The sequence below is a fragment of the Papaver somniferum genome, unplaced genomic scaffold (genome assembly GCF_003573695.1).
Source record: "Papaver somniferum cultivar HN1 unplaced genomic scaffold, ASM357369v1 unplaced-scaffold_99, whole genome shotgun sequence".
Lineage (NCBI taxonomy): Eukaryota > Viridiplantae > Streptophyta > Magnoliopsida > Ranunculales > Papaveraceae > Papaver > Papaver somniferum.
The window spans coordinates 7,880,497-7,897,874 of record NW_020653081.1 but is presented as its reverse complement, the minus strand read 5'-3'; the positions used below and the strand labels follow the sequence as shown (position 1 = coordinate 7,897,874).

Here is a 17,378-nt window from a genome sequence, read left to right as displayed (position 1 = left end):
GTAGTTTTCAACTGGCAGAACTTTGATTGTCAAAATGAATGGGTTAGAGTGCGATTCAATCGTTGAAAATTGGCAGAAAGATGTGATTTGGCATAAGGAACAAAGTTTGGGTGGTGGTTTCGATCAAATTTGGCTGGAATACGTGTTTTTATTCTCGAGTTCAAAACAGGGCAAGCATGCACTAAAGGATGATAATCACGCGTCATGGAGAGTTATGGACGTGTTCTGATGATGTGGAATGGCTCGAGCATCACTTTGGGTCGTGAAGAATCAATTTGGAGCGTGGAGGGAGGAAGTTTACGCAAGAAATTCCAAGTTTGGTAAGAAAATATTCGGAAAATATTGTTATTCACTGCCCGCATAATGAAGAATTATATTGGAGTTATTGGCGAGATTTGGAGCTGTTGTTGGGTATAAATAGGCTCTTTGGGTCTACTAGAGAGGGGGTCGAGAGTTTTGGGAGTCGATAGGAGGGCCAGAGAAGCAGAAATCACGAGCTTTCAGAACTATGCTGCTGCTGATGATGATGATGAAGAACGTGAAGAACACGAAGAACGGACCTGCCAGAGCAGTCGTTCTTCAACTATAACAGCGACATCGGAACGTGAGTCGTAGTTTTCGAATGACTACAACACTTAAGAGATATCGTTCTTTGTAACGGGTTATGCAACGATTATAACCGTTGCAAACACCTGATTTTCACCATTTTCTCTCCGTTTCATCATTGTGAACCATTTTTGAGCCATAATAAATTATTTTGAGAGCATTTTTACTATGATGAGTTAATTCCCTCGTAACAAAGGCAATGGAGGAAGCTATTTACGCAACATAAATGGGTAACTATTTCATTTAATTATATAATTCACCTAATCGCTGCTTTTGCAGAGTTTTAAATTGTTTGAATGATTGTCTTAATTATTTGTTATTCAGTTTGATAGGTTATGCTTGGTTTAATCTCTTGATAATCTATTCTTAAGGTTTACAAATAATGTTTGAGAATCTGTATGATTGATAGTGAATTAAAGATAAAAGAGGACTTAAGAATTGAATAGAGTTTTGATATATTTATCATTCAATTTTGCATAATAGTGGAATCTAGTGTCTTGGTTACCTCTCGCACCCATTGTTAATAATTTTGTATATAATTTTATTAAACCTTTAAATTTAAACTTCACAAGTCCAAGAGTTTGAACCTCATTACTACAAACCCCAGAAAAATTATTAATAATTAAGCCGATACAGACACTAGCCTACTACAAACAAACTTCGGCCTGGACTGTAGTTAAATCCCAATAAATCTCACAATGATCCAAGGTACAGTTATGCTCCTACGTGTCTGATCCCAACAGGATACTACACACTTGATTCCCTTAGCTGATCTCACCCACAACTAAGAGTTGCTACGATCCAAAGTCGAAAACTTTAATAAACAAATCTGTATCACACAGAAAAGTCTACGGTAATAGATAAATCTGTCTCCCACAGAAATACCTACAAGTTTTTGTTCCGTCTTTTGATAAATCAAGGTGAACATGAACCAATTGATAACCCGAACTTATATTCCCGAAGAACAGCCTAGTATTATCAATCACCTCACAATAATCTTAATCGACGCGGCGAAAGAAGATATTGTGGAATCACAAACGATGAGACGACGATGTTTGTGACTACTTTTATATATTTCCTATCGGAGATATTAATCTCAAGCCAATCGTTACGATTGTACTCAACATGATAAAATATGCAAGATCAGATCACACAACTAAGAGAAAGTAGTATCGGTCTGGCTTCACAATCCAAATGAAGTCTTTAAGTCGTTAACCTGGTTTACAAGAAGAACCCTAAGGTTAAAGGAGAATCAACTCTATCTAATACAACTAGTATCACACAGGATGTGTGGGGATTAAGTTTCCCAGTTGCTAGAGTTCTCCCTTATATAATTTTTCAAATCAGGGTTTGCAATCAATGTTAGATTGGTAACAAAGCATTCAATATTCACCGTTATATGAAAACCTGATTATACTTTCAACTGTTAGACCGAAAACTTAGATTTTTACACATAAATGAAATGTACGATTTTAAGTTTGTGTAACCATACCCAAACATGTACATTTGTTGGTTCAACAGTAGTTAACCAAATGGTTAGCCATATGAGCACTTTCATATCAACCATATTCTTCTTCACCATAACTAGTTCAAATGACTCAAATGAACTAGTTAGAGAGTTGTTCAATTGTATAAATCTTATATAACTATACAAGACACAATCGAAGCAAAAACGATTTGATTCACTCGAATCGATTAATGAACTTTATAGCCACGGTTTGCAATTTGCATTCCTTAGTTAATATAAACATAAGTTCACAAATAATCGTCTTTAGATATAACCAACTCAAGTTCGCGAACTTAGTTCGCAGACTTAAGTTCCCGAAAGGAGTTCACAAACTCCAGCAGATATTCTCGGGATGAGAACCTCCGGAAGTTCGCGGACTGATCTCTTGTTCTAGTTTTCCTGATCAACAAAGTACTCATACTTTTGTTCAAGGAATATGGACTTATACATATATGTGTTTCCACACAATGCTTATATCCAACAATGGTTATATAATCTAAACTCTCATTTCAATCATTGAAACATTCTTAGAGAACGTTATATAGTTGTTATTCACAAACTATTTTTCGTCAAAGCCATTTTCAAAGTTATTGAAACATAAAATGACTTTCGTCACTAGGTAAAGATGATCTTGGCAAAAGCGAAAGCTTTCCAACACATATTTCAAGAAATAGATAGGAGAGATAAACTCGGCTCGAAATAGCAAATGTGTATAATCAAAGTCTACATAGCAAAACGCTTTTGTCTCAAGATATGAGATATAGTATATAGACTTTGAGTGATAGATAAGTTCAAGTCTCCACATACCTTTTAGTCAATGAAGTTCCACCAGTTCCTTGAATAGTCCTTCGTCTTGTATGATGATCGCCATGGAGTTCTTGAGCTCAACTACACTTTCTATCCTAGTCCGAGACTTAGCTATAGTAGACTTGAAATCAAGACTTATGGTTTTGATCACTAACATTGACAAACATGCTTGAGATAACAACGCATGCGAGTTCGACCGAGCAGTGCTCTAACATTAATGATATGGTAAGTAAAATTTGGACATTAGATGCATTTCTAATCCCAATCACAACCATTAATTATGAGAAACAACCATTAATGGTTTCTATTGATATAATTTGTTGTAAAATTATTTATTAATGAAATTATGTATTTTTTAGGTTAATTAAGGAAATAAAAATTTAATAAATCATTCATCATAAGCAATTAATGGGATTCAATTAAGAACACACTAATAATAACATTTAAGTTAAACAAATCACCACCATAGATTTATCTTTTCCCTAGATAAATCTTGACCGCTCTAGAATACAAATCACAGTTTGGCTAACTTAGCCTAAATAAAGAGTGGTCAAGATTTATTCAAGGAGAAGGTAAATCTACAATCATAATTTTTTCAACTTTAATGTTAGTATAAATATTTTATTAATTGCACACAATGAATAGTTCATTAATTTTTCATTTCCTTAATTAATCTAATAATACATATTCCATTAATAAATAATATATACAGTAGAACTTCGATAAATTAATCCTCGATAAATTAATTACATCGCTACAGTAATAAAATTCTCTGGTCCCAATTAGGCTTGAATGAGATAAATTTTAACTCGATAAGTTAATAACAAAATAATACTATTTTTTGTCCTAACGCTATTAATTTACCGAAATTTTATTGTATAATAAAAATTATATCAATAGATCAGCAATGGAATAAGCGGGGGTGTAGAAGCGGTGGCGGGTGTTAGTGAGCGGTGGATGTGTTTGGATGGTAACATTAGTGTTGGTGGAAGAAATAGTAGCAGGGCGTCATTTTTATGGTGGTGGATATCGGTGAGTAGTAGTGGATGATATCAGTTTTGTGTTTTTACAACATGGATACAGTAGAACTTTGATAAATTAATCCTCGATTAATTAATTACATCGCTATAAGAGTAAAATTCTCTGGTCCCAACTAGGCTTGGATAAGCTAAATTTTAACTCTGTAAATGAATAATTTCGCTAAAATAATAATTTTCTTTGGTCGAAGTGCTATTAATTTATCGAAATTTTACTATAACATTATATAGGGAAAGATTTAATCGTTTGTTTGTAGCACGATTGAAAAAGACAAATATTAAATATTTCAAGGATGATAAAAGATCATATAAAAAAATAATCATGACTGCTGGGTCACCAAAATGATACCCTTGCTATTTTTAGTACCCGATCTATTAATCTTAGTTTTTACTGTTAAAATAAAATTGATTACAATATAAAAGAGAACATAACAAGAAAAAAATACAATTGAATAAATTAATTGACGATTTAAATTTGTTAAATCTAAATTTTATACATGACGTTTGTGATTTAAAATTAAATATAAGCCCAACAGCTTACGAGGGGTGAGAGGGTTTGATGGTGGAGAAATGAGTGGTAGCAGGTGGGATGTGGTGGTGGCATGTGTTGATGAGTAGTAATAGAGTAAGTTAATTCTGTTTCTCCACAAAATAAGCAACATTATAAAGTTAAAGATGTGGTTGATCTTCGTAATATTAAAATAAAATATATGAATACTAAAAAAATATAGAAATGTCACGTTATATAATAGTTACAGATGAACGACATAAGTCAATATAAGTACACAGAAAATTACTAATTATTGAGTTGTGCCGTTATGCCACAGGTTATACCTTAGCTAGGTGTTCTTTTCTCCCCTTTTCTTTGTTATGTATTATAAAGGTGTTCTTTTCTCCATATTTTTTTGTTATGTATTACAAAACAAATCTTGACTAAGTTAGGAAAAATAAAAAGCGGTCTTGATTTTTCCTCCCAATCGATAAATCCACAGTTGTGGTCGATCCCATGTATACACGCTTTAATTGAGAAAGAATGCATTACATATTATCTTTTTCGCACCTTAAAAGTTAACTCAAAATGGAGAAATTTGATCGGCTGAAATAACAAACCCGTCTTCCCACAAAATTGAACAATTGATTCTCTCTCTCGCACACAATAGGAGAAGTGGATTTAAAAACACTAATTCCGCACGTTTGAGTAAACAAAAATCAGAAATAAAATTGGGAAAGATAGAGAGAAAAACTCCAAAAATATACTTCTGCTCAATCTTCTTTCCATGTTCTTTCAATCTTCTTCCACCTAAAGACACATTTCTAACCGATCAAACTATTCCGAGGTAACAATTTTTGAGAAAACGCTTTCTTGACTTTCATTTGTTATGCTGAAAGTATACATTTCCAAAGATAGGTTGATCGATTACAATAATCTCATGGTTAAATTTAAGGGGTGTTTGTATTTTTTTATTAGCCAGATTATGAAAATTATCGCAGGGCGCCGGATTTAGAGTAGCAATGTATTCATAATTTTTTGGTCTAGAAAGGTGAGGATTTTTTAAGTACCAATATTTCCTTTCTATCATGCTTGAAGGAAATATCATTTTGGTTTCATCTTGATAGGAACGTAGAGAGAGACTTAAAGACAATTGGTTGGTATTTACGAAATGATTGTGCGCACGCTCACATAGATATCTAACTAGGGCATCCGACATAGATGAATTGGACTTAACATTAAAGTAGGTCGGTGTTCCATAATGTTGCTTATACATCTAAATTGACTCTTTCCATTGTAGCAATTTTATTGGTTCTACATGGGATTGAGAAGAGTCGATGGATTTACTTTGGCTCTAAATGGTAACAATTTTCTTGGTCTTCTTAAAAACTTAATGATTTTTTCAGGATCAACCCATCCAATTATTGTTACCTTTTGTTTAGGAAATCAATATGTGTTGTATAGGCCTTTCCACAATTTTGAATTTACTTTTGAATTATGTCCACCTAAGAAAACTCAAAAAACAGAAATAAAAATGAAAAGTAAAAGTAAAGCAAAAAACTGTGTATGACACAACTACTTACGATCAATGTCGTTAAAAACTTTCTTGATTTTTAGCATGCATCCAATACAGTCCTTTCAGATATATATTTCAGTCACTCGAGGTTTCCGTATGATTACTAAGAAACACAACATCTCTTGCACATATTTCTCCTACATTAAATCGAAGTAGATAATCTTAATGATTTTGTAATTTTATTATATTGTTATGATTATAATATTTGTTGGCGAGATTAGTTTTATAAAGGGCATAACTCTAATATAGGAACCATGAGTAAGCAAAGATAACAAAAGGAACTTCTCTCCTCTAAATAAGATTTCACGTTGTATAATGACTTCATAATCAATGTTATATGTTTTGTGTTGGATAAGAGAAGCAATATCTGAAATATAAAAGGGATAGGTCATCTTAGGAATCGACTTTTAAGAATAGAGGAAAATTTTTTATGAGAGAAATGAACTAGGAGCACCAAGTTTTTTTTTTTTTGAAACCAAACTACAATTTATTAAACCTTAAAGAGCCAGTACATGTTGAAATGTCAGGCCAAGTTGGTCCTGGATTTCAAGGCTATTAAGGAATTGTGTGTGTAACTCTAGCCAAATGTGCTTTGTTGTTGTATGCCCCAATGCCTGATTCTTGTCAGTTGCAAAGTTTTCTAACGCATCAAAAAGTTTATTTGCTTCTCTGTAGACATGAAATATTTCCCAATGAGGTATTTTTCGTAGTAGCTCTTTGATTTTGTGAATACGAGGCTGAATGTGTCATGGTGGTGTGGTTTCTGTAGTGAGGTAGTATACAAGCGAAAGAAAGTCAGTTTCGATGAGGATCTTGGTGATGTTCATTCGACATGTCTGGTAAAGACCAGTTAACATTCCTCTCGTCTATCCCATGATTGTTGATGTAAAACCTAATGGTTCTGTCATAGAAAATACAACCTTTACTTCTTCATTACGTAGAACTGCTCCAGCTCCTGCTATTCCCGGGTTATTTCTTGAAGCCCCATCACAGTTGAGTTTAGGTATCCCAGTTGGTGGCGGAATCCATCCTACAGAAACAGTATAATGATAAGTTTAGTGGTTGTTGTTGCGCCTTGTTGGAGAGAGACCTGGAGCTAATGGTGGTTGATATAGTTGTGCCCATCGGTACTCAGCTGTTTCTTTAATGATAAGTAGCCTGGTAATAGTTGGTGTCTCATTATTATATTGAAAAAAGGTTTTGTTTCTGTGAATCCGAATGTTTTATAATGTGTAACAGATGTATGTTATGTATTCAGCAGGTGGTTTGGAGCGAGGAGGCAGAGGGTGGAGAAGATTCTCAACAATAGTGAGATGAGAGATAACAAGAGGCATTGAGGGGTATTGAGTTTGTAAAAAAGATTTAACTTGGTTCCAAATCAGTTGAGCTTGAGGGCATAAGGATAACATGTGACATATGGGTTCTGGGGATTCATTGCACAAAGGGCACAAGGGGGTGTCGATGATTTGTCGATGGTGAAGTAATGCTCTAGTCGGAAGGCCATTGTTTAGGGTTTTCCATTTAAAAATGTGGATTTTAGGGAGGGGTGGGGGGGTGGCGGCAGGGGAGAGACCAAATAAAGTGTTGAGGGGATGTGGTCTGGTTTGGGTTGGCGTACTGGTGGAAAAGTTTGTACGCAGATATTACAGATTAAGTTCCATTTGTCATTGGGTATCATATCAGATTGTCAATGGAAGGGTTGTCTTCTAGAGGGATGGCAATGATTTTTAAGGTGGTAATTGGGTCAGTGATCGTTTGTATAAGTTGGGTATTCCAGGTATTTGTTATAGGGTTGATTAGTTGGGAACAATGTAATTCAGTAACAATGTAACTAAAAAGGGCAGGTACTGATATTTTGATTTAGCGTAAAACCATTATAAAATATTTTGATTTTCTTTCCCAATTATGTACTTTGAGAAGTATCGAGATGAAGTGTATGTTCTCCACCATTTTATATTCGGTAGTAGCATCACAAAGATTTGATTGAATGTAAACACCGACAGCCATAGTAAGGAAGTTACTTCCACATAAAACTTTCCATTTCTTTCTTGAACATATAATTGTGAATTGCAATTTCCAAATCCAATTTTGTTTCCACATGAGAAATTATATACATTAAACAATTTGTATCAAAGGGATATTAAATTGGTTAGGCGTGCCCACTGATCAGTTATTAATCCTTTTATTGTATTAGATTTTATACTTTTGAGTTGCATTTGACAATTAGTAATACGAATGTAATACTAATCAATCATTAATTAATCACGATATCTTTTGTTGTGGTATATAATGAGAAAAAGTTAGAATTTTGAATTGCATTCACTTACATTTTGAATTCATGTTTCAATGGACTGTCTTATGGAACCTTGTTTATACATAGTAATTACAACATCCTATTTAGGTATCAAGTCGTTAGGGGTCTATAAGTGAATTTCATATCCAATTTCTACCACCTTTCAGCTATTTATATGGTGTAAAATTTATGTGGCCAAATATGGAAGTTCATAGGTGAATTGAGTTACATTTTAGACATAATATAAATGACTTAAAGTTGGTTTTGGCTATTGATTCAGGTGTCAAAATAATCCGTCATTCGAATTTTGTTTCAATATTCAAGAGGATTTGACATGAAATCTACTGTATTCTTAATAAATAATCTAACTTAACTGTCGAGCATTTTATACAACATAACGGCACGGGTTAAACTCTAGTGCACGCAAAATATATAATAAATATATTACCGGAAGAAGCCTTTATATTTATTTCCATGATCGGCAAACATACAACACACAATAGAACATACCATTTCAGTAGACTTGACAGATAAACTAGGTATACAATAAAATCACAAGCCCACACCTTACTGAAAAGATTACATGCAAAACTAGTAGATACACAAAGCAGTGTATATGCATATATCTCATACTTATTTCAAACGCAATCTAGAGCAGATAAATATAGATCACGGATAGGACATCTTCGAAACCTCACGCATTTGCTTCCTTAATTCCTCCATGCCGTCGAAGCTGTTTGTCAAACCATTAACATGTAGAACTTACTAAAAATAAAATAAAGTAGAAAGTCCTTTTCGCGCATAATCAAATCTAGAAAGCATAAACGGAGTCTCTTTACTCATTCAGTGGGAGAATCGAAATTTAATTAAAGAGATTAAACAATTATCTTTAAATTTTAGTCATTGTTCTTTTTCTTTTACTAAACGAGATAATAACCAAATAGGTGATTACATCTCTAGAACCGTCAGAGAAACAAATAATGGAATAGAAGTAGATGATGAGTTTTCTACGGCCATTTGTGATCTTCTGCCAAAAGATCAAGAAAACATTCTCGACCAAGAGCAATAAATTTTATTTCTATCAAAAAGAAAAATCTAGAAAGCATAAGCATTAGAAAATCAGCTTTACTAACCTGCCGTGGATAAGGATTAGAAAGATGATGAGGTTTCATTGAAAGTCACCACATTGTGGTACTTCATGTACCCTCTGCTGTTGATATCATCTTCAGGACCTGTACCCACAGCAGGTGCGCCGATACCATGATTATTTTGATCGCTTAACTTCCAGGTCCGACCATGCAATGGAAGTCCCATAACCAATTTCTCTCTTGGCACACCAGCTTCTATCCATTTCTGAATTCCGTAGCTAGTACAGTATTCACCACCGTAAAGTGCGGCAAGTGAACCGGTACGAGTTGTGTTCCAATCTCCAGCATAGTCATAGCACATTAGGTTAATAAAGTCAACATTTTTTGCTATGACTGCATCAGGATACGGGCTGCGCGAGGGAGACATTAACCTTAAGTCCGGAGCAAAGAAAACAGCTGCACTAATCCCAAGCTTTGCTCTGCCCTTTCGATGAGCTTCCTGATCAACTGCCCCGCGCAATTCAACAAAGAGGGCAGCAAGATATTGCATGCCCGTTTTGCCAGATGGGTACTCCCAATCCAGATCAAGACCATCAAAACCATACTTCTGAGCCACGTCAATAGCAGACTGTATGAAACGTTCGCGGTTGGATTCATTGGAAGCCATTGCAGACATGGCTCTTCCCGCTTCTTCATGTCCACCTCCAATTGCTAGGAAAGCCTTCACAGAGCTCTTTTTTGAATGGAGGTGACCCGTGAACTGGGGCATGAGTGTTTCATCTTGCTGAGTAATCTTTAGTTTGCAATCTGCAGCTAGATCAGGTGTTACAAATGAATAGAAGACGTGAGTGTAGTAAGATGTGGGTATAGTTGTTGGAGGCTTCTCATCCCATGAAGGCCAATAACCGCCTATGATTCCATTACTACTACTACTAGACATGCTAGCTAGGGTTGATTTTTTTGTTGGAGTCTTGCAACAATAGAAGAAACGTCAGATGTATCAAACAATAAATATAAAGAACCGTATCAAACGACTCTACCACGAACAAATTGATGAGGGCAGAATCACAGGTTCAACAAGCTGTCCTTAACACATCAGTTCGCGGGTATACTCTAAAGTAATGTTAAACCCCAACGTGCGAAGATGTGTTCAAGATAAGACTGCCCGATATAACTTGTATTAGCACAATACAAGTTACTCACTCTTAAACTCAGCAACGGGGATGGAAGTAAAATGCCGCACGAAAATAAAAGTAAGTAGATGAAGAAAAGACCTAGAGATGGTCGCTGCTTGTGTGTTTTGAAAAGAGATTTTCGAGTTGTATTTATAGGAAAATTAACTTGCAAATCAAGTTAGGTTTAGGTTTTTTCTTATAAAACGAGTTTTGTTTCTTGTAAAACAATTAAACACAAAAAAAAAGAATTTTTCCATAAATAAAACTCTTAAATAAATTATTTATCAAGTTAAAAACTTGCAAAAAATAATTTCAAGTAGACACGGACTTGGTGCTTGGTACACGCGCATGGGCACGGGTCGAAACATGTATTTTTCGCCCCACCCGCTCTACCCACATTGTTTTACAACATATCCATGAGAACATGGTAATATAGTGGAGCACCTCTTTAGTTTTCCACAATGTGAGACTAAAGGTTCCATTTCATTCACTCAAAAATGAGTGAGTATCCTTAGACCCTTAGGTCATGAAATCAAACCACACCAAGACCAAAAAATCATTTATTAAATAACTCATTTTCTCCAACATTTTTATGTACGATTAAGCTAAAAGAACAAGATAGCTCAAGAAGAAGAAATGCAGAACGAGATACACATTTGATCAAACACCATCCAGGTATATATAGACGTCTAATATGTTTTGGTTCATTCCCAGCACATCTACCTCCACACACAATCTACTAGACGGAGAAGCCACTTGGAATGGATTAGTAGTAAGTAGAAAATTATTTCTAAGGAATGATTCAATGGGGAGTAAATATTTAGTACACTACGTACAAGGAATGGATCAAGTCAAGGGTAAAGGAAAATAAATAATTAGTTGCATCAAAACCTGTATAAGATATATATTGTATTCGATATTTTAACGTCTGCATCCACCTATAATGAAGCACGGTGGGTTACTATATCTGTAGTAGGCTTGGTTTTGGAAGAATATATATATTTCAATTGCCATCTGTAGTGGGTAGGTTTATTTGTACAGGAGAAATATAATATGTTAAACTAGGTATCAGCCGGATTTATGGCCACAGTTTAACATCTCCTTTTAGTCTCAAGTGTACATGCCATACTTCTTTATAATGTCTTACACAGCCTAGTTTAATTGGGGCTCCAAAAAACAATTAGGGACCCCGAAAAATAATTAGGGGCCCGGCCAATTTATACTCACATCAAAATTCAAATAATAAAAACTTAAAACCTAATAACCCTTAATTTAAAAGCCCCTAAATCAGAAAACTAAAACCCTCCCTTCCCCGTCCTCACCCGACTCCCATCTCTCTCTCTCTCGCCATTAACGACAGTCGAAGGAAAAAAAAAATTCAATTGATTTCATCGTCGTAATCTTCGATTAGAAATTAAAACCTCATAATTTATTTCCTGTTTGCGTTTAATTTGATGGATTACTTTCTAAATTAGATTTTCCAACCGAAAAATTACAGTTACAATTATAGGGTCGTCATATCGATAGGTTTATAGCCTAACGACTTTTCATCTGCATTTTTTTAATGAGAAAAATCGCCAACGTGTAAGATGTAGGAGATAACGATCCTAATTCTGGGTTTTATGATTTAATGGCCTAGGTTAGAGTCGTTAGTGTTTTATAGGACCATTGACGATCCTTCAATGACGACTTGTTTTTATACAATAACGACTCTCGATGACCAAAAAATCACCTCTTTGTCCAAAATATATGAGAGGATCGTCATCCTTTTACTTTGGGTCGTCATTTTATATTTGAGAATCGTCACCATACATACACAAAGTCGTCAACTGTAATTTGTGGGTCGTTAGGGGTATTGTTATTGTGTTGACAACCCTTTTAATGAGAGCACTGCAAATCTTGAACGACTAGTACCTCCAGTATGAACTTCATCAAATTGGAGTCTTCTAAGACTAGTTCCAGTACACATCCAAGCCATTGCCTTTAAAAGAACAATAAAGTCCCAAATACTATCACGTCCATGAACACTACTGACCACATAGATTAATCTCAAAGAAGATTAAATCACCACAAGAATCCAACTGGTAGTAATCTAGCATACATCAACAGTGTCAATTTTACTAAATCAAAATTGTAAGCAAAACCCAAGAACTTTCCATGCCAACGTATGAAAGGGTATGAAACCCACATGAAGTAGACAAAGTGAAAATGACACCGTATTGGAACACCACAGAATGTTCACTCCAGATACATTGGATACACGTAGATGCTGTTTCTTAATATCTAATTCTGACTTGCATTACCCTAGTCAACAACTACACCAAGGAGTAAAATGAAACATCGAAATCCCCGAAACGGAGCTAAATTCTAATGGCAGATGGTGGTGGAGATGAGATTGAGGAGCAGGAAGACTTCTCGGAAAATTGTAATGGCAGTTCAGAGTCGCTTGGGTTTATACATAGCCAAATGATGACTCTAAGGGGTATTTTTATACAGAATCTTTGGGTTGTAGAGTCGTCTATGTATATAGACAAACCCTATAACGACTCTTCCTTAGGGTCGTTATGTTATAAAATAAAAATTGCCGACTTTTCATAACTTGAAAAAGTTGCAGGTTTGAGTCGTTTGGATTTATACCCCCGATATTGACGATTCTTTCACTGGGTGGTTCCCAATTAGTTGTGATTCGACCACTTTGAGCAACATATAGACCATTAGAAGAGTATGAAGTTTACCTGGTTATTTTGAGCAACATTTCTCCCACTTAAATCACTCATTTCTACAAACCCTAATTTTCCCTCTAAAACCTACTCTTCTTCTTCTCAACTCACAAAAACCCAATTTTTTTTTTCAATTCTAACTCTAAAACTTGATTTTAATCTAATCTAATTAATTAATCTAACTAATTAACTATTAACACTAATCATATAAGGGCGTTTTAGCCATTTAAAAAAAATTTGGGTTAAGGGATATCTTTAAATTAGGTTTTGTCAACCTTTTTTGTCTTATAATGCAGGGCCCCTGATTATTTTCTGGGGCCCCCGATTAAACGAGGCTATACAGGTTTTGATGAAACTAATTATTCCTTGACTTGATCCATTCCTTGTAGGTAGTGTACTAAATATTTACTCCCCATTGAATCATTCCTTAGAAATAATTTTCTACTTACTACTAATCCATTCCAAGTGGCTTCTCCGTCTAATAGATTGTGTGTGGAGGTAGATGGGCTGGGAATGAACCAATTTTGTACAAAATAATCAAAATAGTAAAAACTTAACATAAACTGTTGGAAAGATCACCTCTTTCTCCTCTTCACCTCTTCTGGAAAAAAAAAAAACTCTAGTAAACTAATCTTCTCCGATGGCGGCACACACCATTAGAGAATAAATCTCTGAACCGTTTGGGGTGAAAGTTAGATCATGAGTTAGGGGTTACGGATTTGAAGGAACTGATGGAAACAACCATTATTTCGCAGGGTATAATCTTATTTTTAGCTGTTCTCCTTTCTTCTTCTTGTCTTGGTTAGATCTAAATCTTGTTTGTCCCTGCTTAGTTTGAAGCTCTACATGTTCTTCTATTTTATGTTTTTATCAAATTTCTAGTTCTGTTCTTCTGATTTTGGTGGGTGGTCTTATTCTTTTTTCTTCCTTTCTTTCTGGTTATGTAGATTTATAGTTATTTCTTGTTACTGTGGCTTGTCTTCTTAATTGCAGTATGTATGTGCTTCTCTTTATTTCCTTTTCTATTGTTCTCTTTCTTTGAGCAGTAAAACGGGGTTTCTAAAATCGGTTTTTGTCAGTGAATCTCTTAATCAAGGTTTTGGAAAAACTGAAAAGAAAAATGAAATTCTCTTCTTAATCGTTAGCTTTTGTATCTAGAATATGAAACCGAATCTCGCTTAAGCGTTAGATGTGTCTGGTCTCCCTTCTTGTGTAGATCTTTTGTTTACATGCTTGGGTTGTCTTGTTTGACTCTTATCTTGTGGCCGATGCTTTCTTTTTTGGAGTTTGATCCCCCGATCTTGTTTAAAACTCTCTTTATTCTCTTATTTCTCTTCTTGCTTTTGATCAAGACAGTTGGGGTCTTAAAATTGAATCTCTTAAAATGTGAATCTTCATAATAGTCTGTTCTCTAAAATCTAAAATATTTTCTATTTCTTTCGTGTTGTTTTGACGGATGTGTCCCTTTCTGTTGATGATATTATTTTTAGTTTTGCTGGTGTTGATGGTGGTTTTTAGCTTAGGGTTAAAATCGTAAAACCGTACAACTGACATGACGTCACTATGACCATTAGCACATTTATTGAATCGATCAGCATGCATACGTAAGAATTACCGGGGTACCTTTTTTTTATGTGTCATGTTCCACGGAAGAACCCTTAACATTGACCGACATCATCTATGCCAAACCCTAAATCTCATGCTACCGCGCCAAGGCATGCCAACCATGCCATCCGCACCACTGTTCCAATGGAAAACCATGCCAGTATGCCAAGCCAACCGAGCCCTGCCTTGGCCCCAACCATGCTAGCCGCACCATGCGCCAATGGCATGCCAAACCCTTGGCCCCACCATGCCAAGCCAATCGCACCTTGCCTTGGCCCCGCCATGCCAAGTCGTCCTTACCAAACCCTAGGCCCCACTATGTCAGACCATCCGCGCCATTGGCCTTGGCCCCACCATGCCGGCCTTCCCTATGCGGCTACCAAAACGAAGGCGTGCGACGATCAACGTCCACCCTTCCATCCTAGATGCAAATCCTAGCCGTCCAAGGTCGCCAAACAACGCATGGTAACCTTTGGCCCAAAACCCTAGTTTTGGCCACGCCAAACCGCGCCAAGGCATGCCATGCCACATGTGTCAATGGCATGCCAACCACCTTGCCGCGCCATACCATGCTGGCCTTCCCCATGCGGCTACCAAAACGAAGGCGTGCGACGATCAACGGCCACCCTTCCATCCTGGGTGCAAATCCTAGTCGTCCAAGGTCGTCAAACAACGCATGGTAACCTTTGGCCCAAAACCGTAGTTTTGGCCACGCCAAAGGCACATGTGTCAATGGCATGCCAACTACCTTTCCGTGCCATGCCATGCCGGCCTTCCCCATGCGGCTACCAAAACGAAGGCGTGCGACGATCAACGGCTACCCTTCCATCCTAGATGCAAATCCTAGCCGTCCAAGGTCGCCAAACAACGCATGGTAACCTTTGGCCCAAAACCCTAGTTTTGGCCACACCAAACCGCGCCAAGGCATGCCATGCCACATGTGCCAATGGCATGCCAACCACCTTGCCGCGCCATACCATGCCGACCTTCCCTATGCGGCTACCAAAATGAAGGCCTGCAACAATCAACAACCACTTTTTCATCTAAGATGCAGATCTTAGCCGTCCAAGGTTACCAGCTAACACATGGCAACCTTTGTCCCTAGTTTCGTCGCGCCTAAACAAAGACAAAACCCTAACTTTTGGCCGCGCCTAAACTGGGACTTATTAAAGCCATAATGATCATACTTTTATGCCACTGGCTACCAAACGAAAGGTTGCAATAATCAACGGCTACCTTCCTCTTAAGATGCAAAATCTCGACCGTTGAAGGTCACCACCGAGCCGGCAAGTCTCCCAAGCTCAACTTTCCAGAAAACAACAACATGCTACATGTTTTCCACGAAAACACTCGAGACATAAACACATTTCACAAACTGGGGTATGCTCATTGGGTATTGGTTTGGCGGTTTACAGCGTGCGGCGTACACTACCCCCGTTACAAGACAGTGTCATAAGGATGAGGCGGTTAGTAAATACAGGGAGTAACGGTAAAACGCTTTCTTTTATGGAACATAAATTCCAGGCGTTACCAATTACCACCTCCTCCCATTTACTCATCCGTTTTTCATTTCTTACGAGACCAGAGTACGTTTCACTTCGACTTGTATAAATAGGTCTTACCTATTTCCACCGAACAACAACTTCTGGTTAGGAGCATACAACACTCAAAAAACATTTGCTAGCTTTCCATCTGTTAGCTTCCCACTTTCTGATACAAGTCGTGAAACAACTACTCTTCCAGAGTCAACTATTCTGGTCTCAACACTTTCTTCGCTTCCCTCCCCAAAACCAGCCCTTCTCCTTCACTTTGTGACCGAAGCAATTCTGGAACGGCCATTTCTTGGTTTAGGCCGGATTTGTACAGATTGGTCTCTCGAATCTAAAGTACTCCCTTGCAGTACATTGCTTAGGGTCTAAATTCGTTTCTCACCCACACACCCGAAATTACCAAAATCAGCAGAAACCGTTTTCACCCTCAAACAATTGGCGACCACAGTAGGAGATTGATCTTTCGGTTACAATATCAATTTTTGGCCATTGATCTCATGCTTCGACCAAGACATCAAGGGGGTAGAAGCAGGCAATCCGCTCAGGGATCTAAGACTCAGTTACCAGACGACCCAATTATCAGTCTTGACACGACGAGGGATGACTGGGGACAGCCTAGAGGTTAAAAGCGAACGATCCAACCAGGGATCTACAACTCGATTATCAGATGAGACGACTGGGGACTTTCCACAATCATGGCGGTGCCTCCCGTAAAACTCGGTCTTACACCCGGAAAATTCCCTTTTTCATCAGGAGACCTGAAAAACCAAGTAAGTCTTACCTAGACACAATACATGGTTTGCTATTTCAAGTTTTCACGGGAATGATAAAACCGATAGCCATGTTAGGTTTCACCCCATGTCATCTACCGACACGCAACGCTCACGGTTTTCCTACGATGTTTGCGTCACTTGCAATCATAAC

General features: G+C 36.9%; 1 protein-coding gene and 1 long non-coding RNA gene across 2 annotated transcripts; one reads left to right on the top strand and one right to left on the bottom strand.

Moving 5' to 3' along the window:
- The first annotated feature begins 5,160 nt into the window (after positions 1–5,160).
- LOC113346357 lies at positions 5,161–7,550 on the top strand. Its single transcript, XR_003358491.1, has 3 exons — positions 5,161–5,294; positions 6,793–7,184; positions 7,285–7,550. It is a non-coding gene; the product is annotated as an uncharacterized LOC113346357 (long non-coding RNA).
- A 1,283-nt stretch (positions 7,551–8,833) lies between these two features.
- On the bottom strand, positions 8,834–10,086 carry LOC113346385 (class V chitinase-like). The gene has a single exon (XM_026589920.1). It carries the CDS (start codon positions 10,078–10,080, stop codon positions 9,466–9,468), a length of 615 nt encoding a protein of 204 aa, XP_026445705.1. The 5' UTR covers positions 10,081–10,086; the 3' UTR covers positions 8,834–9,465.
- Positions 10,087–17,378: the final 7,292 nt, after the last annotated feature.

Bases quoted from the DNA above. Each gene is read 5' to 3' on its own strand.
- LOC113346385 (XM_026589920.1), bottom strand. From the start codon at position 10,080: ATGTCTGCAATGGCTTCCAATGAATCCAACCGCGAACGTTTCATACAG.